At 38.2% G+C, this 27,232-nt stretch overlaps 2 protein-coding genes across 6 annotated transcripts in view; both read right to left on the reverse strand.

The window, feature by feature from the left end:
- The window catches only part of shtn1 (shootin 1), a 48,511-nt gene extending 26,438 nt beyond the window's left edge, over positions 1–22,073 (reverse strand). For 2 of the 5 annotated variants that reach the window (XM_057848025.1, XM_057848030.1), the window contains exons 1-5: positions 21,156–22,073; positions 21,022–21,085; positions 15,959–16,087; positions 15,598–15,658; positions 10,177–10,271 (exon numbers count right to left, since the gene is read on the reverse strand). In XM_057848025.1, the coding sequence (XP_057704008.1) occupies positions 10,177–10,271; positions 15,598–15,658; positions 15,959–16,087 (285 nt within the window). In that variant the 5' untranslated portion in view covers positions 21,022–21,085; positions 21,156–22,073. Of the gene's footprint in view, positions 1–10,176; positions 10,272–15,597; positions 15,659–15,958; positions 16,088–18,669; positions 18,843–21,021; positions 21,086–21,155 lie in introns of those variants that run through there. The other 3 variants (XM_057848028.1, XM_057848026.1, XM_057848029.1) reach the window with 3 other exon arrangements.
- A 794-nt stretch (positions 22,074–22,867) lies between these two features.
- atp6v1ba (ATPase, H+ transporting, lysosomal, V1 subunit B, member a) overlaps positions 22,868–27,232 on the reverse strand; it is a 69,907-nt gene continuing 65,542 nt past the window's right edge. The window contains exons 13-14 of the mRNA XM_057848024.1: positions 26,363–26,492; positions 22,868–23,764 (exon numbers count right to left, since the gene is read on the reverse strand). Of these exons, the coding sequence (XP_057704007.1) occupies positions 23,622–23,764; positions 26,363–26,492 (273 nt within the window). The 3' untranslated portion in view covers positions 22,868–23,621. The remainder of the gene's footprint in view (positions 23,765–26,362; positions 26,493–27,232) is intronic.

Genomic DNA, 27,232 nt, shown 5'->3' on the forward strand with positions numbered 1-27,232 from the left:
CGGAACAAAAGTAAATAAAATAAAAATAATAATATAATATATAATAATAATAAATAATAATTACACTATTAATTGAATAGATAATAACCAGGGGTGCACATAATTTTTTTGCCCAGGTTCTCAGAGGAGGACCTGGAGATGTGACTTGGTCCTCATTGAGCTTGAGAGCCGACCCGCCTGATGCGATAAATTTATGACAAGCTTTACTTAGAGCCAATTAACTTTAATTAATTATATTAACAATTAATGCTTGATTAACATCAACTGGCACAACAAAATTGCCATTACTTTGAAGTGAAATGTAAAGAAATAAAAAGCACCAATTCAAAATAAAGGGCATTATGCGGCTCCCACATTAACTCCAACCCTTTTTAAAAGTGGGATGTCCTCCTCATAAGACCTTATTGAACGTGCATGTTTAGCTTTGTAAAATGCGAGCAAAAACACGTTTGTCAGTGCACGTCGCTGTTCATTACCTTTATTCCGCCACTTGTCCATAGGGCGAGCGGGGTCCTGTTTGACATCGATAGTTTGCTTAATTGCCACATACTCTCTGTTTTTTTCGTGCTTTTCAAAGTTTGGATGGCTGAAATTCTTTGACCCTACATAAAATGCGCTGCTCTTATCGGCGACATTGGGATTCTCACAGCACATTTTGTACCGCATTTCCGTGCGAGCATCATTTGCTTCTAGCCATGGTACCTCCTACTTTTCAGCAAAAGTCCTTTTTTTCGGTAGCTCCGGTGACGTCTCTGTCGTCTGTCTGTCTTTTGACGGGGGTGGGGGAACACGGAAGTAATTACTCAGTATGGCCTGCCTCTTTGACATTTTGAGAAGTTATTTTCTCGTGTCTGCCGCAAATACAGTGGTCAGCCATCGGTACGCAAAAGCGTATGGAAGTCGTTGAGGGCCAGCGCGTTTGTCTACGTCCGGTACGCATGCGCGCATGCGGACCACTTATGTGCACTCCTCATAATATCCAAATAACCCTCTCTGAGTTATTCACAGAAAAAGGCCAGGAAATAAATTACACTATTGAGGAAAAAAAATAAAAAAATTAGAAATGCTCTCTGGTATTGTTCAGGGGGCCAGACCAAATGTAAAGGTGGGCCGTATCCGGCCCGCAGGCTATAGTTTGGAGACCCCTGTGTTAAAGTGTAATATTTACCATTATATTGAAATGCATGCCTTTTATTTTTTTATGGTGCTTTCACGCTCAAGTGGAAGCGCCCTTGCGCTTCCTCACATGAAGAAGGACGCGCTCACGTGAAGAGGAGCGCGCTTACACGCGAAGAAGTGCCGCATCCAAGCGAATGAGCGAGTTAGTGAGCGAGGGAAACACTGCTACAAGCCTACTTTCTTTGTTAATGTTTATAAAATATCTACAGAGGCAGTGCCTGTATGTATCATCTTTTGTGTTGTTTTAGCGTGTTTCCACTAGCGATCGGACACTTAAATACAGTTGTGTAGTGGTTTGACCGATGTGCTAATGCTAGCGAACGCATGCTAACCGTTTGTGTTATTACTGTATTAGCAGCTAATCATCGCTGATTTACGTTGATGCAAACCTGTTTGTTATTGGGGACAAAATTGATTTGTTTCATTTCTATTTTTAGTTTCACTCTTCAAGTGATGAATAAAGTCAGCAAATCATACCAACCTCTTCTGCATCGTCATTTGGGAGTTTAGCTAGCTGTATAGCCAGGACTGAGCCTTAGTGTCTCGGTGAGGACAGTGCAGTCGTATTCCCCTTCCGATGCAGTTATCTCCATCTTGCAATGACTGCAAGTAGCTTTGTTGTAATTTTTTTCTCATGAAGTGAAGACACACTTTCGAGCGTTTGAACCTAAGTGCTGTCATTGTTATGTTTACGGCTGCAATGCGTGTGCTAAACCATCGTAACCTTTCATTTTCACCCTCTTTCCTGGTGAAGTGTAGCCAGACTTTGGAGCGAGTGGTTTTTGGCGCCATGCTAGTTTGATGCGTCTGGACAACAAGACACGTCACGACGCGATATGAGTTTTTAGGAATCATTAAAGGGATCGTTAAGGCGTTTTCATTGTGATGTCGCGGCCTCGAAACACTAGGAACCAGTTCGGAATTGGAATCGGATTTCGATTCCCATCCCTAGTCACACATAAATAATTATTGTCCCCATTGCACTGTGTTTTGTTTACTTTGTGTACACCAGGGGCAAGCACTGCATTCCTTAGAAGGAGTCGTCTTTTGTTCAAGTTTGTCGACAGATATGGGCACTGAGTTTGTTCTCTTCCCCTTTCCTGATGGGTTTCTAGTGTTTTTCCACTGTTTTATAATGACAAATATAAACTGTATGCTCTTTAGCATTCAGGGCAGATCTACTTGGGGGCACCTGCGTGGGCCTCCCGGGCACGTTTGTCCTGGCGGGCCAGCTTTTGATTATTCTTTCCTTAACAAATGTACTTATCATATGCGATCATTGCTTTCTTTTGGTTTCTGAATTGTGTGTCATCCTCTCCTGTTCGTAAAGAGAATAAAAGAACCTGTAAAAAGGGAAAATTGACTTTTTTCTTCTTCATAGCAGAGGGCATTTTGGACACGAATTTTATCCAAAAATGTGACAGAGAAAGCTTGATAGTGAAATTAGATTCTACCGTATTTTTCGGATTATAAATCGCAGTATTTTTCATAGTTTGGCTGGGGGATGCGACTTATACTCCTGAGTTTCTTATGTGTGAACAGATTATTATATCATTTATGTTATTTTGGTGTTTTGGAGTGACACTGATGGTTTGGTAAACTTGTTAGCATGTTCTTTATGCTATAGTTATCTGAATAACTCTTAATAGCTATGTTACGTTAACATACCGGCCATGATCGCATTTCGTTGTTCATATATCATGTAACGTTATCATACTGTACACTTATTCAGCATGTTGTTCTCTATTGCATTTTTATTTTAAATTGCCTTTAAATATGACATATCCGTTCTATGTGTTGGATTTTATCAAGTAAATTTCCCCCCAAAATGCGACTTATATGTTTTTTTTACCCTCTTCATTACGCATTTTTGGGCTGGTGCGACTTATACTCGGGTGCGACTTATAGTCCTAAAAATATGGTAATTAGTCTTCTTTTCTCACCTGCCTTAGCCCCAGGCACCCACTAAAAAATCTCTAAGCCAAAGAAGATTTCACACCGAGTATGAGCTACAGATTTTTGCAGTCTGCTCGCATCCTATCTATAGGCTTTTTTTTTTCTTGTTTCTGTGTGACCGTTTTGTTAGCATGTATTAGCTAGCGCAGCACTAGAAAGCTAGACATGATCATCAATTCTGGTTGTGAAGTCACAAAAGTGCATTTTTTTGAGTGGAATACATATGAAATGATAAAAATAAAAAGTAAGATTTGAGCGTCAAATTCATTTTCTACATGTAAAATGACATTAGTGCAGCCATTTTCATTATTTGACACAGTCACCATTTCATTCCACCTTTAACTCATTTGCTCCCCAAAACGTAAAAATACGTTCTGTTTTTAATTGCTTCAGTGTCCCAAAAACGTATTTATACGTCTTTTGCGTTTTTTTTTTTTTTTTTTTTTTGACAAGAGGAATCTACTGGTTCTGATGTATCTAAAATATAATGCACAAAGCTCAAAACCCATTTTAAAGCAATAAGACTGGCCACTATAGGTCAGTAGCGCATTTGGCAAGAACTCATCTCGGGCCAATAAAGGAAGTGAGGAAAAATAGTCAGGAAACGGAAGTTGGAGGGATCTTGTGAAGACGTGTGAGAATTTGAGAAAAAAGTGGAGAACAATCGGGAAAAAAAAGGCAAACGACACTGGAGGAGTGTTTTGAAAAGAAAACGAAACCATCATCAAAGAAGGATTAAAAAAAAATCTATCTTGATGAGACAGACAGTGACGTCCACAACAGCGTCAGGTTCCACACACGTTCTGCGGAGATCACCTTGCGTTACTCCTTTTTAGCCCGAGGTTGAAACCAACGATGAAGATGATGAAAAAAGTGAGACCGATCTTGATCCGAACTCATCAGATTAGCCACGGAAGCAGCCGAGAGCCTTCCCCGTTGTTATGTGCGCAAATAGTTCAACAGTTCAATAGTTTAGTTATGTGTAAATAAATTGTTACTTTGCGATCAAAACCTCTAGTTTTCTTGTTGTTTATCTTTATTTTGTAAAAGGAAAACATTATTCAGATGTTTGGGATGTATATAAAGACAAAAATAGCTGTGTATAAGTCAAATTTATGTTTGAAATGTATGCTTTCACAAAAAGCTCAACTTCTCCGTTTTTTCATCAGAAATTGAAAAATTGCTCAAACTAAGCTATTTTCTAATGCTGATTTCTAAAGAATGGAAAAAAGATATGAACTAACTTTTTTCTTCTGCTGAAAGAAGAGAGTCTAATCTTTCTTTTGGTGGGTTCCATGTTTATATAGCAATAGAACAGAATTTTCTGTGGGCCTTGCAAAATCATTCAAAATCCAGTAAAACGGCCCAGAGCGAAGGGCTTTGCTCCGGTGAAAATGGCTGGGAGTGAATGAGTTAAAAGAGGTAAGATACAGTAGGTCAGATAGGAATGTGATAGGGTAAGGCTACCCATACTGGCGTTGCGATTGACTGGTCGATCGCGATCGATCAACGTAATGGGCACCCCTGGGGTAAGGTGAGTGAGCAAACAACGTTAGTAATGTGTAGGGGGAAAACAGTATGGGGACAAACCACCAATGAGTGTTAATAAGTCGACATCCTACTTTGAGCTCCTGTATGTGATCACTAATCCTGGCACCAACAGTTTTATTTACGTGTATGTGTATAGTGTCACATAGTCATGCGGAGAATGAAACTGCTGCACGGGGGTCGTCGAACAGGCCTGGCGCTGCCTCCGCCGTCCCTGGGAGGGGCAGGCAAGACACCCGCCCCTCTGCTCTATATTCACATTTTCAAATATGTGAAGTGGCAGCCAGTTGTATCACAGTGAAGAAAAAATGAGCAACAAAATAAGGTAGCAGCACAACTGACAAGTCAAATGAAATGGTTCTTTTCTTTTGCCCTGCAATCAGTCATAATAGCAGGACACATGCAAAAGCAATGATCAGGAGTCAAAAAACATAAACCAGTAGAGCACTACACAGATGATGAAAAAAGCAGAATCTCTTTCATGCATAAACATGTTTTCAGATAGATCCATTCAATACGGGGCAGGCATATTACATTGCCATATTCAACAAGTTTAATCATATGAACATCCATGTAACTAATAAGCGTCCTATCCCTAAGAAATCACAAACATTACGACATGAATGCAATTTATGATAATTTTATCAGCAGAGGTGGTTAGTAAAACACTACATTTACTTCGCTACATATATTTGAGTAACTTTTTGAGAAAAAAGTACTGCTAAGAGTAAATTTATCATGCCATAATTTTTACTTTTACTTAAGTATATTTGTGAAGAAAAAAACACTACTCTTACTCTGCTATTTTAGGGCTACTCTAAAGTCCTTGCATTTTTCCTATTTATTGTACATATTAGATTTGAATTTATTTTTGCCAGAGATACCCAAAGTTGCTGTACCAGTTTCCCAATGAGATGTCGCAACAGTCTTCACATGACTCCATGATACCAATCAGACGTAACAGTACAATCACATGACAACACGCAGGCATTCAGTCAGAAGACCTATGATCACGGCGACCTGTTCAATCACCTGGTGTCTTCAAAGCTATTTGACATAGATCGCTGCTGTCCACAATCCTCGAAAGTTCGGATTTCAACCTCTCTCCCAGATTTTATTTGGCACCAATAGACAACGGAAAACCAGAGGTATTATTGTTTTAATGTCATGGTAGGAAATGTTTTCTCCAATAGAGGGCACTCATCCTCTTTAGACGGGTGATGTTTCATTTCTGTTGATATTTGTTGTTGGAATTTGATGGTTTCGGTCTATTTTCTTTGGGCCTAATTTGATCATGTACCAGGTTAGTACAGTATGATAATGCCACTTCATATAGATGACATATTGAATGAATGAATGAATGAATGAATTTATTGTCATTGTCATCATCATCAGTATCATTGACAGTTACAGAGTATGGGATAGTTTGGCCAAGAAAGAGAAACATTGACACAGAATATAGAGTAATTTGCCCGAAAAGACAAAGGAAGATGGGAAAAAAGCATATGCTTATCGATACCCGTCCCCCAACAGCCCGGGACGCACAGTCTAGCATGTTAGTGTTGCATAGTCCATTTTTTTTTTTTACTCATATATCTTTCCAAAAGTCATTGATTGCCATGGCATTTCGCAATATTGTCGATTTAAGTGTCCAGTCCAGGAGCTCCATCTCACAGCAGGTTACACACAGCGCGTACGTTGCAATAGCAGGTCAGTGATCTAATTTTGCTGGAGGGCAAATCTTCAGAGCATGCAATGTTATGTCTTAGTCTCTGTCTCTGTCCCTGACATTTAATCATACTTGTTTGCCTTTTTTGTTATTGCTATTACTTATTACTTGAGTTTTCTTTTCACTTACCGTATTTTTCAGACCATAGGTCGCAGTTTTTTTCATAGTTTGGCTGGGGTGCGACTATGCTGGAGTGACTTATGTGTGAAATTATTAACACATTATTATATAATTTCACATGTCATTTTGGTGTTTTGCAGTGACACTGATGGTTTGGTAAAGTTGTTAGCATGTTCTTCATGCTATAGTTATCTGAACAACTCATTCACTCCTAGCCATTTTCACCGGAGCAAGGCCCTTCGCTCCCGGCCATTTTACTGGATTTTGACTGATTTTGCAAGGCCCACAGAAAATTCCCTTCTATTGCTATTAGAGCTGAAATGAATACTCGAGCAACTTGAGTAACTCAAGTTTAAAAACTGATCCGAGTAATTTTATTCACCTCGAGGAATCGTTTAATTTTGCCAGCTCTAAGCATCATGTTTTGCCCAGACTACTTTTAAGGTGGGACAACGTGCTGATGTCACGTGCGTAGAGGAAGAAGCAATAAAAAAATATAACAAACCTTTCTGCAGCCGACAGCCACTACAAACTACGCCGACGGTGCTAAAAACTAGCCCGCATGATGCTACGACTGTAGCAGGTAGCATCTTATGCGTCTCATAAATATCACATGTATGTTTAACTAGATGCGAAATGACAGAGTCAGCGGTGTTAGTAAACAGCTGCCATCTTAAAGCAGTACACTTCCCAGCGCTAATAAAGAAGATTAACGTTACTCACTCACGTAACGTTAGCCCTGCACGTGGCTAACGTGTCTTCAATACAGGCTTTATTTAATCTGTGAAAACATAGCGTTGTAGAGTGATGAGGGTGTAAAATTAAAATATGATCAAGCTAACTGTCAATTTTAGCTCAGTAGTCATTGCTGGACAAAACACCAAGTAGCACTGGTCCCTAATGTGCTCCAATACAGCAGGTATCATACTGTAACGTTGACAAAGAGTCACCCGCTTCGTTAGGTTGCAATTATTTCTTTTTTGGGAACTTGTGGAACGACAACAACAACAGGAAGGCACGTCTCTCGCTCTCCTGCACCTCTCTCACCCCCGCACGTCACGCGGTGCATTCAGGAACGCATGCAAATATCCCCGCCATATTATAACCTGATATGTTACAATACATTTATTTTGAACACTGCAAAAACTCAAAATCCTATCAGGACTTACAGTTTAGACTAACTTAAAACTTAACTAGAACTTAAAAATGGCTTGACACAAATGGAAATTCAATTGAAACACGTGGGAAAAACATCTAACTTTTAAGTGATGTGTGTTATCAAACGTAATGGCATTTTTAGTTAAGAAATATATATATTTTTTATAGGATCTAAAAGTTTTTCGAGTGAAAGCATTGAATGAATTTTAAACATAACTTTGACTTTAACACAGCTATTTTTTGCTTCAGTCGCATCCAAAACATCTGAATAATGTTTTCCTTTTACAAAATAACAGAAACAACAAGACAAATAGAGCTTTTGATAGCAAAGTAACAATTTATTGACGCATAACTAACTGAAAGATGACGTTGTGTTGGCCGCGACAGCGGGTTAAACTTTTCCCTCATCGCTGCCTGTTTCAAAAAGATGAATTTTTTTTTTGTCTCTGCAGGCTCAGCTCGCGAGCAGCACATACTAAATGACATCGAGTGATCCCGTTCGTTCTGCTCGGTCATCGAGCGCCTGGCATCCCGGGCGTCCTATCGGTTGTATTGCTCGGTCGTCCGCTGCCTGTCATCCATTCGGTCGTCTTCCGCCCTCTCTCCGGCTTTGCGGCTTGGCCGTTGGTTGCCGTTGAATAGTTTTGCGGGTCTTACCAAATGCGCTACTGCCCTCCAGTGGCCAGTTTTATTGCTTTAAAATGAGTTTTGAGCTTTGTGCAATGTATCTAAGATAGATCGGAACCTCTTGATGCCTCTTGTAAAAAAAATGCAAAAGACGTGTAAATACGTTTTTGGGACACTGAAGCAATTAAAAATAGAACGTATTCATACGTTTTTGGGGGCAAATGAGTTAATAGCTATGTTACGTTAACATACCGGCCACGTTCGCATTTCGTTGTTCATGCATCATGTAACATCATACTTATTCAGCATGTTGTTTTCTATTGTATTTAGATTTTAAATTGCCTTTCAAGATGACAGACATATCTGTTCTATGTGTTGGATTTTATCAAGTAAATTTCCCCCAAAAATGCGACTTATACTCCGGTGCGACTTATATGTTTTTTTTCCCTCTTCATTGCGCATTTTTGGGCTGGTGCAACTTATACTCAGATGCGACTTGTAGTCCTAAAAATACGGTAATACTTTTTTAAAATTTTCACTACAGTAATTTTGTTGGATGACTGCATTTATTTTTACTTGAGTAATATTATTGTTGGAGTAACCCTACTCGTAACTGTGTAAACTTTGGCAACTCTACCCACCTCTGGAGACAGACAACCATTCACACTCTCAATTATGGCTACTGAGTGAGACCCGGGATGCCTGCCCCGAAGTCAGCAAAATGTACCACTACACCATTAACGGCCGCTATAATTTCTTCTTCATTAAAGTCAATCTTTTGACTTCCTGAAAAATGCCAATTGCCCTAAGGGGAGTCACTTTTGAATTGAATTAGGGTGTTTAAAAAAAATCCAATTTGTGATATATTAACTTTGGTATGCAGAATACCGTCACTGAAAATGAAGAAAGTAAAGAAAAAAAAACTTAATGCAATTTAATTTAGGTATTTTCCCATTGAATTGCCATCCACTGTATTTGCTGGTTTTATCTTATTCAGGCTTACAGTGTGCCAGAGACTTGACTGATAATAATAAGCAGACTACACTATTAACTGGTTCCCACCCCTAATGTTACTACATGCACACTGCAAGCCACATTTCTTGCAAATTCACAATAGTCTTAAATAAACATTGCAGTCTTGACTATTTCTTTCACATTTCAGTGTATAACAATGTTTATGTTTATTTCAATATATAAAACATGAGGCAGCACAGTAGATGAGTGGTTAGCACGTCTGCTTCAAAGTTCCGAAAGCTGTAATATTGTGGAAAAATTAACATAAAGGTCTGGTTAGACCCTTACAAAACTCTTAATGAGGATCACAATGAAACTATCCAAATGAGTGATATGAATTTTGGAAAGAAAGAAGATGGCCTTAATAGCCAATTTTAACAATCATTTTTTCTAAATCCTACAACTTCACAAAACTTGTTTTTAAACTGGTACGCTGGAGCTTTTGTCCAGGTATTGAATGGGAAATAATTATAGTGATATGTTCAACCCAGGCGCCATCACTCTCAAATAACAACTCACATTTTAGCAAGGACTACAAAATTGTGCTCTGAATCAAAAGAATTGAATGCCATTTCAGACACAGTAGACACGAGGACAGAAGAAATGCTGGGGCACAAAATGCTTTTGCTTTTGTCAAAGTCATTGAATTACTCTGATTGGACTATTACCCTGAATTTGGTGCAGTTATATTTACTTTAGAAATGTTCATACCAAGAGATCCGCACCTCCATTCCTTTTTGTTATGGGTCATATTTGTTGGTAATTATCAACAACTATGAATAACATGGGGGAAAAAAAGGTCTTATCGTCATTGGGATGAAAACGCTCTATCCTTACAAGTGTACCTTGGAGGCCAGGGCTTCAGCGCTTTCTCTGCATGTTCTCTCAACCTCCAGGTTCTCCTGGATGGCATTGACCTCTTCAATGACCATTGCAGAAACTAAGGGCGAAAAAGATAAGCAAATTGATTAAACATGATGCTTGACACTGAATTACGTTTGTAGATGTACAGTGGTACCTAGACATATGATCGCTTCGACGCACGATTTTTTCGACATCCGGCGTAAAAATTTGACTCGCCATTTGTTTCTACAACCGATGACATGCTCGAAATACGACGACATGACAGCACCGCAGATGCACGCACGGCTGACTTTCATGTGAGAGAAATCAACACAGGTTTCAAAAAGGTTGGTACAGGTGGTGAAACAAGGAAAAATGTGACGCTTACCTTCTAAATGAAGATGCAAATTATAGAGAAATATGAGCGTGGGGTGCGCATCCGTGAACTGGCTCAACAATCTCCACGGTCCTCCTCCGACCACCGTTCGCCAGTCTTTTTAAGTTGACAATTACCGTATTGGCCACAATATAAGACGGCCCTGATTATAAGACGACCCCCTCTTTTTCAAGACTCACGTTTTGAAAAAAAGACTTTTTGAACACCAAATTAATTTTTATACAGAAAATAATTACAGTACATCTGAAACAATTGATTATAACAATATATTTGAGAGAAAAAGCATGTTATTTTGCCTCATTCAAATCTTAATATCTGAACATTTAAATATGTAAACTAAAGTGCAATGAAATTTGTAAATGAATGGCTGCTGGTTTTTTAAATGCAAATCAACCAATTTATTGTGATACAACAAAATTGCAATAACCATCACAGTGGGGTCTAACTGTGACTATAGTCTTGAAACAAATCTGAGTAAGGAAAAACATTGCAATAAAATAATGCAAACTGGTTTAACTTGAGAGTAACTGAGATCTGTCATGACAGAACATTACTCCTCAAGTTCAGCATTCGCTTCAATGATATCTGGCGCCATCTACCGTCGTGAATGGGTATAATGTCTAAACCGCGAATATAAGACGACCACCACTTTTTCAGTCTTATTTAAATGCAAAAAACACCGTCTTATATTCGGGCCAATATGGTATTATTGTGGTTACATCGCCAAAGAAATCGCCAGCTTTGTCAGGTTTTTATCATTTATTTCAGAACTTATCTAACGCAAAACGCCTGCTGTCCACTGCAATTGACTGTGTACTCAAGAAAACATTAAAAGCGAAAGTAAACTCAACCGCACCACTCCTCACTGTTTCACGTCAGTCACGCGGTGTGTTCAGGTACAGAAAAAAAACGTCCGCCACATTAGAACCCGATTCGTTACATTATTACAGGAATGATTATTATTATTATTATATTATTCCGATTTCTATTTATAATTAATGTGCTTTGCTATGTGTATTGCCATTTGTAATTGTACCAACAGTATTTATTAAGGATTGAGCGTAGGTTTTTGGGCTGTGGAACGAATTAATCGAATTATAATGTATTCTTATGGGAAAATCCTGCTCGATATACGACCATTTCGACTTACAAACAAGGTCCTGGAACGAATTAACTTTATATGTAGAGGTACCACTGTATTCCCATATAATTACACATATTTGTTCATTGCACTTGGTTTATTCATTCATCTCCTAAACCGCTTATCCTCATGAGGGTCACGGCAGTGCTGGAGTCTATCCCAGCCAACAATAGGCAGGAAGGAGGGCACACACTGAACTGGTTGCCAGCCAGTCGCAGGGCACATAGAGACATACAACCATCCATGCACAAACTCATACCTACGGACAATTTGGAGTGTTCAATCAGCCAACATGCATGTTTTTGGGATGTGGGAACAAGTCGGAGTACCCGGAGAGAACCATGCAGGCACGAGGTGAACATGCAAACTCCACACAGGGAGGCGGGAGCCAGGATTGAACCAACAATCACAGAACTGTGAGCCGGACGTGCTAAATGTGCCGCCCTTGTTTTTTTATTTTCACATATTTGCGTATAACCATACATATTCTTTCATTGCCGTTCTGTGCCAGTCTTCAGACTTGTTCACAATGTACCCGTTCTTTCTTTAAACATTTGAACTCTCCCCATTAAAGATATGATAAGAGGGACATAGGAATGTAATATTTGTTTTTTTCCACTGTGTATATTTCCATGGTTCAGTCCTAGATGTGGGGATTAATTTACTCATTTGAATAGGGACAATTTAAAACTTTTTCTCTTATTCCATCAATGATGTCAGGCAAGGTGGTGGTTTATAATTGGACTTTATAAAACAATTCTTTCCTGTCTTTGTATTCCCATTTAATTTAATATTTAGTTTCTTGATTTGTTTAGAATTCTTATTTCAATTTGTTATGAATAGTATGTCATCATCTTCTGCTCATTTAGAAAAATTTAAAAACCTGTGAAAAGAGAAAGTCTGTCTTTGCCTCGACTTCATTTTTTCTCTTCACATTCTACTATGACGTGTTATGTCTTCGTGTGAATCGGTTCAAACAAGAACAGCCAAATAATTGGGAAAACAATGATTAAAGAAGGTCATTTCAAAATGTGATTATTACAATAGGAATGCTTTTAAAATCTATTAGAGGTGAAAGAAGAATATGCAGCGCAGCACCTTCTTTCAAATGTTTTGACCCTCCATCATTTATTTCCGAAAAATGATAATGGTCCTTCACAGAGGCCCGATACTTTGCAGAAACCAATTTACTAGAGGCAATATTTGAACTACAGAATGAGATGCTCATGATAAATAAATAAATGAATAAAACGGAGCAAATAGTTTGTGTTTGTGATGACAGTTACAGACATTGCATATTTTCATCTGAATATATCCAGCCCGTGCCCATGCAATTCTCCAGCCAAAACACATATTATGTTTGACTTCCACATTAATAGAGGCTGCTTCACTGTGCCAAGCAGCTGCATATTAGGAGCTATTACGTGATTTCATAGCTCTTAGAAAATTGCTCCTATTCACAACAAAACGGCTGGAGGTGGGGTGGCAGGCTTGGTGAGGGGTAGCTGGAGGACAGGACAAAAAGCCCCTAACACACAATCATGCCTTTTCAATTGGTGATGGCAAGGTTGATGACAACATGACCATTGTGTTATAATGATAACACCACAAAGGCATCTGCCCCCCTCATCAAAGCTTCACAGTGGCTGCAGATACAATTTAATTCACTGCTCTGTTGGCGGCGCTGATACCATTATGCAGCACGTCGGCATAGGGGTAATCACTGTCTTTCCTGAGAGGAGGATGAATAAAGACAGACACAAAAAGAGAGAAGAAAACCGATGGAGTGATGATGATAATGGGGATGCCAAAACTCACAATTAAGACTGCCATATTTGATGTGTCAGGGCCCCCGTTGACTTCCATCACTTCTACACTGCTGTTTGTTTACCATGGCTACCAGTAATCATAATTAACATGTCATTAAGTTCAAGGCGTCCTTTGGAAGATTTACGTGAGCGGCCGCAGCATTACAGAGACAGGCAGATAGCGACGAAAGCGAGACACAGAATGAAAACTGGCAGCTAAGTGCTTTTGAATGGCTGATGTGAAGGGTGCAGGGAGTCCCGGTGTTCATCAAGGTCTTAATTAGCTGTCACTGGGGGAAAGGAATTGCCTGCAGTCTTGGAACTAAGGCTTCATTTCTCTGGTGCTCAGGCACAATGTTTAATTAATTAAGTGGTAGGGTAATTTGTTATAGCCGGTCTACAGTAGGTGTGATTTTGAAACCATTATACAGTATAATATAAATTTGATCAGGTTTTGTCACCTCTTGTTAGTAGTTGTCAAACTTGGTGACCTTTCTCAAACTCATCAATCATACGTCCTAGAGAATATTGTTATGGTAAACTCTCAGATGCTCTGCTGCTTGATTGATTGATTTGGTGGTTTTGAGATCGCCAGCTGTCATAAAACTACGGAAGAAGATGAAGAAGCTGCGGACGTCCAAAATGGTGAAGTGATGCGATGGAATTTCTAAGGATGTATTAACACCAGGAAAGACCATAGTTTGCTTCCTTTGGTTCGCACCAAAATACATTTGGTCTGGACTTATTTGATGCTGTTACATGATACATTGCAATTCAAGCGAGCGACCCAGGATTTCATCAACAAACCTACGCATGTGCAAAAATCGTTCAATCATTGGACAAAACGGTCTGGGCAGGGTAACGCGGTAAAAAAAGGAAGTAAACAATCACGGAGCTCCAGAGTACTGCAAACATGTTCATAATTATTTGTTTTATTCAATTACAATTGTTTGCGGGAAATTTGGAGCATCAGAGGCCTTTCATGCCAAGTTGTTTTTTTCAAGAACAGTTGACATTCCGCTCATCATTGCTCTACTTTGAACCCCGACTCATACTAGCCGACGTACTGCTATCAACAGACTGTGATGCTAACCAAACAACATTTCCTTGCTACGGAAGCCTGTTACGTGCAAAACAGATGTAATTTCAGCTATGGTCTAGGCCACAGTGCGGTCGCATTCACACCTATAGTGAACAGCACCGCGGCCTGCTTGGAAGTGAACCGAGCCCACCTCTCCTTCAAGGTCTCAGAACGGCTGTTTGGTCTGCACCAGAGTTCGCTGGTTTGTTTTCACACCAGCCCAAAGGTTGCGTACCACTCAACTTTTTTGATTTGATCCAGACCAAACAGGGCAGGTGTGAATACGCCCTAAATTGGACACGAGGTACCCCAAAAGTACAGTGAGCTCTCGCTACTTCGTGGCTCAACTTTTGCGCCCTCTGTGCATAGCATATTTCTCTGAATTTATTGTCGAGGTAAGTTACATATTTTGTTACAAGAATAAAGGAGCTCTAAAAACATATTTATGTCCACTTTATTTACATCTACGTATGTATGTACACTTACACATGTATCATAAGAGAGAATGAATGTACAGTATGCATTATTTATATTATTTATACATTATTGTATGTTATTTGTTATTATTTATAATATTAATATTTTATTTAAATCTTTCATTTTAGTCTTTAATGTTCAAATGATAACATATGCATTCATAGGGCTTTTTATACACTTATTGATATTTATATATACACCAAAAAAATGCATGTTAAAAATGCGGGGGTGACACAACTTCGAGGTTTTTCACTTTACGCAGTCGGTTCTAGTCCCCATTAACCGTGATAATTGAGGAATCACTGTAAATCAGTTATTGTTTTTTCAAATATTATATATCCGAGTGCCGAATTCATTTTCTTCATGTAACAATTACATTAGTGCAGTCATTTTATTCTTTGACACCGTCACTCTTTCATAGCATCTTGGAAGTGATTTTAGCAAATGGCCGCAATATTATAAATAGTGAATGAAATAAAGTTGTCTCAAAACTTTCTGTATGTATTGAAAAAAACTTACCTTGTTGAAATTCAGTGAGTCTCTTAATGGCCTCATCTCGTTCCTCTTCCAGTATCTTACACTATAGACAGACAAACAATATTAATGCATTTGTGTGGCTTTGAACTTCTGTTAATTTCGCAATATAGAGAGCACCTGACTATATGCTGCACCACCCAAATTTCATTCAATGGAAGAAAAAATACAAAAACTGTATAAAGTTGTGCCAGACACCTGACTGACAGGTGTCCACACTTTAATATTTAGATAGGAAGATTTTTCATAAAATTGTTTGATTGATCAAAAAATATCTAAATTAAGAAAATTTAAGATAAAAAACTCACTCATTTTGCATATCTTCTATGTGACAACATATGCCTACCTCCTTAGTTGCTGCTTCATGCCTCATTTGCAAGCCTTCATATTCCTGTATAGCTGTGGGAAGCAAAGGGTGCCAGTCAACCATCATCAAAAACACAGTCCACACAAAACAACCAAAGCCTCCATCCATCTATTAATATAGTAAACACATGGGAACTTCTAAAACATGTGATAACCTGTCACACACTATGACTAATTTATGCTGTGTCAGCTGTCTGTGGAATCATAATAGTTAAAAAAAAAACTGCCAAGGTATCCATTTCCCCATTTGATAAATAGTGTACAGTGCACACACATTTTCTTGTTTGTGAGGAGTATGGGGCGGAAATACACATTTCATATGTCTGGAAGAACAAAAAAAAATGCGTGTTTGTCTAATATTGGTTTCTACCCGATAAAACTCAATTTTGGCTGGTCAAACCTTATTGAGGGGATTTTTTTCTGGTCAAAGTTAGGTGAACTGCCACCACACTCAACTCAAGTTTGTACTGAAATGTCATTGCACTGCTAATGCCACAACATTGTCACATGGTAAATGGTGTTACACTTATATAGCGCTTTTCCACCTTTCCAGGCGCTCAAAGCACTTATACACTATCTCACCATCCACCTACTGGTGACGCAGCACCAGGAGCAACGTGGGGTTCAGTGTCTTGCTCAAGGACACTTAGACGAGTTCATCAGGGCGAAGAATCGAACCCACAACCTCCAGGTTGGGGGACAACTACTCTACCACTGAGCCACGCCACCACATGCATCTCACAAACATCTGTCTTAATCTGTGTACTGCATATTCTGGGGACTGCATATTAGAGCTGAAACAAGTACTCGAGCAACTCGAGTAACTCAAGTTTAAAAACTGATCCGAGTAATTTTATTCACCTCGAGTAATCGTTTATTTTGACAGCTCTAAGCATTACGTTTTGCTCGGACTACTTTTAATGCGGGACAACTCGCTGTCACGTGCGGAGAGGAAGAAGGAAAAAAAAAAAAAACTTACTGCAGCTGACAGCCGCCACAAACGACGCCGACGTTGCTAAATACTAGCCCGCATGATGCACGTTGGTAACAGCTAGCGTCTGATGCGTCTCATAAAGATCACATGTATGTTGAACTAGATGCACAATGACAGACTCGGCCGCGTCTGGGCAGCGTTATTAAACAGCCGCCATCTTAAAGCAGTATAGCGCTAAGCGCTAATAAAGAGCGCTAAGCGCTAATAAATAAGATTAACGTTGCTGTCGCTACTAGCTCACGTAACGTTAGCCCTGCGGAGGGCTAGGTTTCAATTAATTATGACCACTGTCGATGCGTGACTAACGTGTCTTACATACAGGCAATAACATAACATAGCATTGTGGAGTGATGAGGGTGTAAAATAAAAACTTAATCATGCTAACTATCAATTTTAGCTCAGTAGTCATTGCTGGATAAAACACCAAGTAGCACTGGTCCCTAATGTGCTCCAATACAGCCTGTATCATACATTTATTTTGAACACTGCAAAAACTCAAAATTCTATCAGGACTTACAGTTTAGACTAACTTAAAACTTAACTAGAACTTAAAAATGGCTTGACACAAAGAGAAATTCAATTGAAACACGTGGGGAAAAATCCTAACTTTTAAGTGATGTGTGTTATCAAGCGTAACGGCATTTTTAGGTACTATATATATATAGATATATTTATTTATTTATTTATTTATTTATTTATTTATTTATTTATTTTTAAATAAGATCTAAACGTTTTTTGAGTGAAAGCAGTGAATTAGTCTTTTTTTTTTTTAATTCTAGCTACATCTGAGATGCAATTGTTGGCTGTTTTCAACAATATACATCGAAAATAAAGACATTGACTGACTGAAAATGGTTCAAGATTACATGAAATGTCTTCTTTTCTCATGTATATTTATAATTGCTCTTCACCTAAAAATATATTTGTTTTATCCGATTACTCGATTAATCGATAGAATTTTCAGTCGATTACTCGATTACTAAAATATTCGATAGCTGCAGCCCTACTGCATATACAATATTTGCACAGTTTCATGATAGCATTTTGGACTGTTACATCAGAATCTTTGGACCATCTGTCTTTTGCATGTCTGTTCATATCAAGTCAGCCATCCTAGTCAGAGTACAGTAAATTGTCATATAGGCACTGTTGCGCTCTGTTATATTACCATTACCTCACCACTTGCTGCTCGTCACTTATTCATTTTTTCCCAATCTGTGTACACTGTAACTTGTGTTTTTATATTAGCCTTATTGCACTTTTACTTTTGTTTTATGTGGTGCACAGTATGGCGAAACTTTAAATCTTATTGTACTCTGCACAATGACAATAAAGGCATCCTGTCCTGTCCTGTCCTGTCCTGTCTGTCCTAATCATCAAAACAGAAAAATATTCACTCACATTCAGATCTACACTCATCAGCCACTTGGACATAACAGAGTGGACACCAACAGAGGGACATTTTGTGCTAAAATTAGGTCGAAGTCTAGTTTTGCGAGCATAATACCAAACATGATTTTGGATACTTGATGAGAAATCTATAATTTTACATTTAAACCTTTGGAAATAATTTCTTTGATATATAGCTTTAACAGAGTGGACATGTTATGATCAACCACACTGAAAGTTCTTCATAAAACTGTAGAATCAGATTTTTAGTTGAATTTTTTCATCTTACAAAAAATAAAATTGCTTACCGCAGTTCACTTTTCCGCCACTGGTGTGATGTTATCGCACAAGAACGATGTCCCTAATAAATGGGGAATTTTCTTAAAGGGACATTACCTAATAGAGTGGACAGTGACACTGTGGGCGAACAATTATTTTTTTAAATTTAAAAACAAAACACATGATTAAAGGTAGTTTATCCAAATCAACAAAAATCATAACAATTATTTTGGAAATTTTTTTACTTTGTTATTTTACATACTGAATTTGAATGAAACTCACTGGGGACATAGCGAAATTCCATAACATGTTAACAGAAATAATGTCAATAATAATTAAAAAAAAAAAAAAAAAAAAAAAAACCAACAATATAATTTAGGAGACCTTATCCTTGAATTTATAATAGGTGGCAATTGATAATACTCAAAAAATAATTTGAATGAGTATTTGTCCAACTTTTGTGAAAATTCAGCTTAATTAATAATATGAATACAAATGCCACCTTATACAGTATGTATATAGTGAGGAGCAGAAGTAATTGCACCCCTTGTGATTTTGCAAGTTTACCTACTTAGAAAATAGGTAGAGGTCTGAAATTTCAATCATAGATGCATTTCCACTAATAGAGACATAATCTAAAAAAAAAAAATCCGTAACTCACATTGTATGATTTTTCAATAATTTATTTGTAATTTACTGGGCTTCGTAAGTATTTGTGCACTGAGAAAATCAGTGCTCATATTTAGTGCAGAAGCTTTTTTTTTGCAATTACATATGTCAGACGCTTTCTGTATTTCATCATCAGGTTTTCACATATGGAAACAGGGATTTTGCCCCATTCCTCCACACAAATCTTCTCTAGATCCGTCAAGTCTCGGGGCTGTCGTTGAGAAACACGAAATTTCAGCTCCATCCAAAGATTTTCAATTGGATTGAGGTCTGGAGACTGGTTAGGCCACTCCAGTACTTTAATATGCTTTTTACACAGCCACTGCTTGGTCAGCTTGGCTGAGTGCATGTCATGTTGTCAGATCCAGCCACAGCTCATCTTCAAGTCTCTGACTGAGGGAAAAAGGAGGTGGCTCAAAGTCTGACGATACATTTAACCATTCATCATCTTCTTTATACAGTAGTCATACTGTCCCCTTTGCCGTAAAGCAGCCCTAAAGCATGAGGTTTCCACCCCTAAACTACTTCACAGTGGGGTTGGTGTTCTTGGAATTGTACTCATCCTTCTTTTTCCTCCACACACGACAAGTAAAGTTTGCATCAAAAAGTTCTACTTCGGTCTCATCTGACCACATGACTTTCTCCCATGAGCAATTTCGAAATTTTCCGTGGGCTAGGAGTGAGTTTCCGTTTCAGAGATAAACCGCGCAGGCGATGACGTAACACGTGAGAATTCTCCTTTTTACACATACATAGTTTGTGCAAATGCAGACGTACCTTGCAGAAGCGGGGGGCCTTAAACGCACCTTAAACGAAGTGTGGACAGGTATAAAAAAATAGTCGGCAAAATACCCTGGGGAAAATGAACTGTCCTAGTGTAGTCATTTCATTTATATCGGACATTATTTTCAAGTAGTATGTCATGTATCAGCCTATGGTGAATCTACTTAATTAGTTGCGCACTCCTCACAGTACACGTTTTTGTTGACGAATATTTTCCTGGGCTAAATTTTGTTCCATGTAATCATATTTTGTACTTTGGAGGATTCAAAGGAGCTATTGAGAAGTATCTTGGAATTGGAGGTGGAGTGCCGTCCTCTTCACAAGATGCTGATTTCCCCAAATGTAGAATTCAAGGTAATGCTTGGCAATGTCGTGTACATAGTTATGAGATCAAGAATAAAGAAAGATGTATATTAAGTTACAATTTTAATACATTTTTACAAAAATATGGGCCCCTTGGCATTATTTTGCTTAGGGCCCCCAAATGGCCTGGGCCGGCCCTGGTGAAAATCCATCTGTGATTGAAATTTCAGACCTATACCTATTTTCTAAAAGGGTGAACTTGCAAAATCACAAGGGGAGCAAATACTTCTGCTCCTCACTGTATATGAAAAAAGCAGTTAACAAATGAATGAATTGCCGTTTTCCTCAATTGCGGCCGTAGGTCCGTTTCTACAAAGGCGGCGACTAATCGGGTTTTATACGTAAATCGCGCCACTTACTGTTCATTTGCGGCCCCGTGTTAAAGTCATACTCTTGTTTCTTTTTTTGCATTAAACCCATTATGGACCATACTGTCAATGCAAGTACGAACTTTTACGCGACTAATATAACTATTTACCGTGCGCCCTTGCTTCATAACATTAAAAAAACTGTATGGAATAACTTTATACCAACTTGAATTAGTACGTGATAATATGCAAACACACGGTAAATGTCTTCTTAACTGCTATTCTTCCTCCAGGTCTGATATTCCCACATGTGCGCTTCGAGCTGAAAAATGAAGTCCCAACACAGACTTTATGAATACTGTAGCCTATATATGAAATAATATTAGGCATACCTTTGTTTGTCAAATCAGCAATGTGCTCTTTAGCAAAGTTCTCAGAAGCCATCGCGTCTTTCTCTTGTTTAATGAAGATTCTGAACAGGAAGTGGACGTCGAATGACACACCTGCACTTTGAATCTTTGGCGCAAACTAGTTCACAAACACGCACGGCAGTTCAAACTTCAAAGTTGTTTCTCACACACACTGCATAACTGTGTCACACCATTCCAGTGTTTATGTAATATGACAGTTCACTTCAACAGGTGGAACTTTACACTGTGTCGATACTGAGCGGTACTAACGAAAACTAAAAATCATGAAATTACATTACAAAATCAAAATGAATAAAATGATTCATCTCGAGTGGGAATTGGTTTAAATATTATGTTTTATAGCATTAGAGTACAGTACTTTCCATTTAGAGAAAGCACACATTTACTGTAGGTCCCCCGTCAGGGGTCGGCAACCCAAAATGTTAAAAAAGCCATAATGGACAACAACAACAACAACAAAAAAGCCGCAAAAAAAATTAAAAGCCTTATAATAAAAGCAACACATGCTTTATGTATCTGTAGTACCTATATTAGTCTACTATCAAAATGAATAGGTTTGCTACAAATATATGAGCCTTTATAATTAAATGTGTATTTTCCCTGCAGTGCATCCTACAGAGAATAGCACGTGACTACAGCTGTTGTATGATCCCACGTCAAGTTTAACTTCGTTACAATATTAATGAATTATAAGAACATTTGTGTCATGTTTGTCCTCCTACAGCAAGCATATTAAAACAAAAAATATTTGCCTCCTCCATCTTTTTCAATTTTCAAACATTTTTTGAAATAGCTCCATGGAGCCACTAGGGCCGTGCTAAAGAGCCACACGGGGCTCTAGAGCCATGGATTACTGACCCCTACCATAAGCGGATTTTAAGGGGGGTCAGCAGGGCCAGGCCCCCATTGTGGCCGAAAAGTGTCATTTCATGAAAGTGACTTTCCTATAAGACTAAGACTCCTATAACAAAAAAAAAATCAATCAAAAAAAAAAAAATAGCTTTCACATGCATTTTTTTGAGTTTCAAATATATTTTTGCATTCAAACAATTTTTTTTGATTGACGCAAGTTTTTTTGATTGAAGCAACTTTTTTTTTTGATTGAATAATAAAGACACAAATCTACCTCCATATGGCCCCACCCAGGGGATACAACTTTTGACTGGTGTAACTACATTGGCACAACACCGGCAGGTGTACCATATTCAATAGTTGATGATCTTGGCGAAAAGTATTGCCCAAGCAGCCTGATTCAGAATTCCCCTCAAGAATGATGGGACACAAAAAACCCCTCATTGTCAACTTATTATATTCTTGTAAGTTAATTTTATTGCTGAAACTGCGCTTCTGGGTTATCAACATGTTGTGCCCCCCCTGCCCTAAAAGTCAAACTCCGCCTATGACCCCAACCCTAGGTCATTTCATGTGCTTCTACTTTAATTTACACCGAACCCGGTGATATACATCTTATAAAACCAAACTATTATTTAAATTGTTTTCTGTATCATGCGAAGAGATTTGCGTTGCGTGCCTGTATTTGTCGATTTCTTTCCCAATACATGGTATATAGAACGTGTACAAATCTTTTTTCTTGAGGGATCAGAAAAAGATGAAAACGCCAATTATGTTGCATATCAAAGTAGATGTCAGTGACGAATTAAGGTGATAAACTTTGGACACACTATTAAGGAGTTTAATGACAAGGGTTCCACAGATCAAAAAAGCATCGTAAAAAAAAAAAAAAACGTTCTCATAATTTATTTCTGTTCACAAAAAAACAATGATTGCACAACAAATACTGTAATTAGTTTTTTCCGACTAATGGGAATGTTCAATATACTACTTTTATAACACAAATCAAACAACAACGCACTAATAATGTAAACATCCATGAAATATTACAGCATGACCTGGCTTATATCTTTCAGCCTGGGTTCTGAGAGTTCATTTGATTGGAGAATAAGCACTGACTACGAGGATACCGTTTCGCCATCATCATATATGAAAAATTCTCCACTGTGAAATAATTTGCTCTAATAGTGGACAGTACTTAGTTTTGGGATATAATTAAGGATCCAGCAGTAGCACACATCATAAGTGTTTGAGTAAAAGTTGACAGATATGATCACATTTTTTTTCCATGAAAAGCAATACAACCACAGATACTTCGTACACCACATACTTTGAACAGCGATACATACAGTACACCTAAACATAAAATTACTACTGTGCTCTCATTGTGCGAGAGTAGAGTATTTTAGATAAATATATATCATGAGAGGTGACCTTAGGGAAAGAAAGTAAGTTTTGGGGGTCAGGGATGCTCAACAACATTCATCTCCATGCCACGAAGTAGAGAGCTGACACTGCTGGCATGATAACGGGAGGAGGATGTTTGTAAGACTATATGATAAAGAAATCTGGAATTCAGTGGCGAGCAGCCGACTCCCTGGGATAAAACTCTGCCAAAGTGCTCTGAGGAATCCTCTTGAGCATCTCCTTGGGAAAGATTCGAAGAAGTTGCCAGCCAATGTCCAGGGTTTCGTACACCGTCCTATTGTCATATGGACCTGAGGAGGGAAAAAAGACATAAAAAAGCTTATGATTAAGCATGAAAACTGTGCAGTTTTTGTTCACATGCCTCAAAATAGCATTTAGATATGGAGTATATAACGTAATGTTCAGACTATTAGTCGCTAAGTTTTTCTCTCCATTTGAACCCTGCAGCGATAATGACGTGGCTGATTTACAGATTATGTTTTTGGGATAAATGTGTTTTGTGTTCAAATTGACTTTATTTATACGCATACCGTATTTTTCGGACTATAAGTCGCAATTTTTTCATGGGGGCTGGGGGTGCGACATACTCAGGAGCGACTTATGTGTGAAATTATTAACACATTATTATATCATTTCACATGTTATCTTGGTGTTTTGAAGTGACACTGATGGTTTGGTAAACTTGTTAGCATGTTCTTAATGCTATAATAATAATACATTTTATTTAAAGGCGCCTTTCTGGCAATCAAGGTCGCTGTACAATCATTTAAAAATATTAAAAGTGAGAAAATGAAAGTATACAATGTATAAGAAAATTTAAAATACTAAAAGAGATATAAGGGTAGTTAAAAAGACCAGAACTAAGTGATTATTGTGTATAGGCTAGTCTAAACAGGTGAGTTTTTGAGTTTTGTTTGAAAAAGGGGGAGGGAATCTGTGTTCCTGAGGTCGGGTGGGAGTGAATTCCAAAGTTGGGGAGCCGAGCGTTCAGTTGTATGGAGGAGGAGGATCTGAGGGCACAGGAGGGGAATGGAGGGGAGAGGTTATGGATGGCCTTGAATGTGAGGAGGAGAACTTTGAACTGTATTCGAAAGTGGACCGGGAGCCAGTGAAGCTGTTGGAGGACTGGAGTGATGTGGTGGATGAACGGGGTACGGGTTATGATGCGGGCAGCTGAATTCTGGACCAGTTGGAGTTCATGGAGAGTTTTTTGAGGGAGGCCGAAGAGGAAGGAGTCGCAGTAGTCCAGGCGGGAGGTGACAAGGCTGTGAACCAGGATTGCAGCAGAATGTGGGGTGAGGGAAGGGCGGAGGCGATTAATGGTGCGTAGGTGAAAGTGGACAATCCGGGTAATATAGCATAGGCTATAGTTATCTGAATAACTCTTAATAGCTATGTTACGTTAACATACTAGCCACCTCCGCATTTCGTTGTTCATGCATCATGTAATATTATCGTACTGTACACTTATTCAGCATGTTGTTCTCTATGATATTTTTATTTTAAATTGCCTTTCAAGATGACATCTGTTCTATATGTTGGATTTTATCAAGTAAATTTCCCCCAAAAATGCGACTTATACTCAGGTGCGACTTATACACTGTATATGGTTTTTTCCCTCATCGTTGGGCATTTTATGGCTGGTGTGAATTATACTCAGGTGCGACTTATAGTCCGAAAAATACGGTAGGTAAATTTGTTGTTCTTATCAAAATAAACTATTACATTTTAATTTCATTTTGCTCCGTAGCGCTGTGTGTCGTCATAACTTTGCCACTTGGGGGTGCGCTCAAAGTCTGTACCAATTAGTGCGAGTGTTCCATTCTGACAACATTTTGGAGCGCCTGTGCCTATTCCCGTGCAATCAGTAAATATTCTCCAAGGCAAATGCACCCAGTGGTAGCCTGAGGTGGTTAGAGTAGCCAAAACCTTCACTCATGAGTCGTGTTACTTTAAAATAACATCACTCAAGGAAAAGCAGTCATCCAAAATGTACTCAAGTACAAGTAAAAAAGTATGAAAGGAATACTCAAGTAATGAGTACCTGATTACAATGTCTTGATTTTTTTTTCTCAGCACATCATTTATATGAACTGTTAATATGACACTGTCCTACAATCTCTTATATGACCATTTCCCAACTAGAAAAATCTACAGAAATCAAACATCATCCGTGCAAAGAGCATTAGTCCCCTCTAGTGGGGAAAGCATATTTCCTACCATGAAATTAGACTATTATATCTCCGGTTTTCGTTCGTCTGCGCAAAATAAAACCTGGGAGAAACGTTAAAATGCGCACTTTCGAGTAATGTTTGCAGCAGCGCACTACGTCAAATAGTTAATTTTTTACGGTGCTTTAAATATACCACGTGATTGAACAAGCCGGCATGATCATAGGACTTCAGACTGCAAGCTTGTTTGTGGTGGAATGGAGTTTTATGTATTGAAAACAAATTTTGGCACTCAAATCTCGCCGTCTTACCAATTCAGTTATTCGATCCAAAACAATGCATCAGAGAACGCCCACATTTTTTCAACAATTCTGGTTGTTATGTCACAACCCGAGTTGATCATTTCTAGCTTTCTAGTGCTGAGCTAGCTAGTACATGTTGACACAATGACAGTCACGTGGCAACAGGAGAATAGAAAGCCTAATGATAGCAGGCTGAAAAAATCTGCAGTTCATTCTGGTTTCTGTTTTGAGATTTTTTTAATGGCCGGGGCCAAGGCAGCTGAGAAAGGAAGCCTAATTAGTTTCTACTTTCATTTACTCTCACTATTTTTGATAGATTTGTACAGAAAATATGGTCTTATATCATTTTAAAGTCACTTGTTATAGTATTTCATACCACCTTTAAGCGGAGATCATTAGTGTAGAAAACACTCACCCTGGGCAATGAAGTTCTTTTCAAATTTCTGTAGGAACTCAAGGTAGAGGAGATCATCAGATGTGAGGGCTTCTTCTCCCACAACAGCTTTCATGGCCTGAACGTCCTTGCCAATAGCATAGCAGGCATACTAGAAGGTGCAGAGAATATTGCAATAAAATTAACGGTAGGTGGTGAAAAAGCTCAGAAGGTTGTTGTAAGTCACAATAGTGTCATTTTGAAAAGGGTGACATTTGTGTCCCCGGTAAAAATTAAGCTGTACTTTCACTAAAGTTGGACAAATATTCATTCAGCTTACTTTTTTGGGGTATTATCAATTACTGTCGATTATAAATGCAAGATTACAGGCTTCTAAATGTTTTTTTTTTTTTTTTTTTTTTTTTTTAATTTAATTTACTTCTGGTAACATGTTATGGAATGTTGCTATGTCCCCAGTGAGTTTCATTCAAATTCAGTCAATAAAATAACAAACATAAGTAGAAAAAAAATCCAAAATAATTATCATTTTGTTGTCCTGAATAAACTAAATTTAATAATGGGGTTTCAATTAAAATATATTATTTAATAAAACAAAAACAAAAAAAGTTTTCTGTTCACCCACAGTGTCATTGTCCACTCTGTTGTGTTAGATTCCCCATTTTTAATGACATCACTCTTCTGCGATAACTTCACACCAGTGGAGGAAAATTCAACTGTGGTCAGCAATTTTATGAATTAAATATAAAAAAAAAAAAAATCTGGGTTTTGCAGTTTCATAAAGTATGGTCAGTGTGGTTGGCAACGTTTCACTCTGTTAAAGCTTTACAGTATATCAAAGAAATGAATTGAATCATTTAGAAAGGTTTATTTGCAAAATTATAGCTTTCTCCT

Source organism: Corythoichthys intestinalis, chromosome 10 (genome assembly GCF_030265065.1).
Source record: "Corythoichthys intestinalis isolate RoL2023-P3 chromosome 10, ASM3026506v1, whole genome shotgun sequence".
NCBI classification, from domain to species: domain Eukaryota; kingdom Metazoa; phylum Chordata; class Actinopteri; order Syngnathiformes; family Syngnathidae; genus Corythoichthys; species Corythoichthys intestinalis.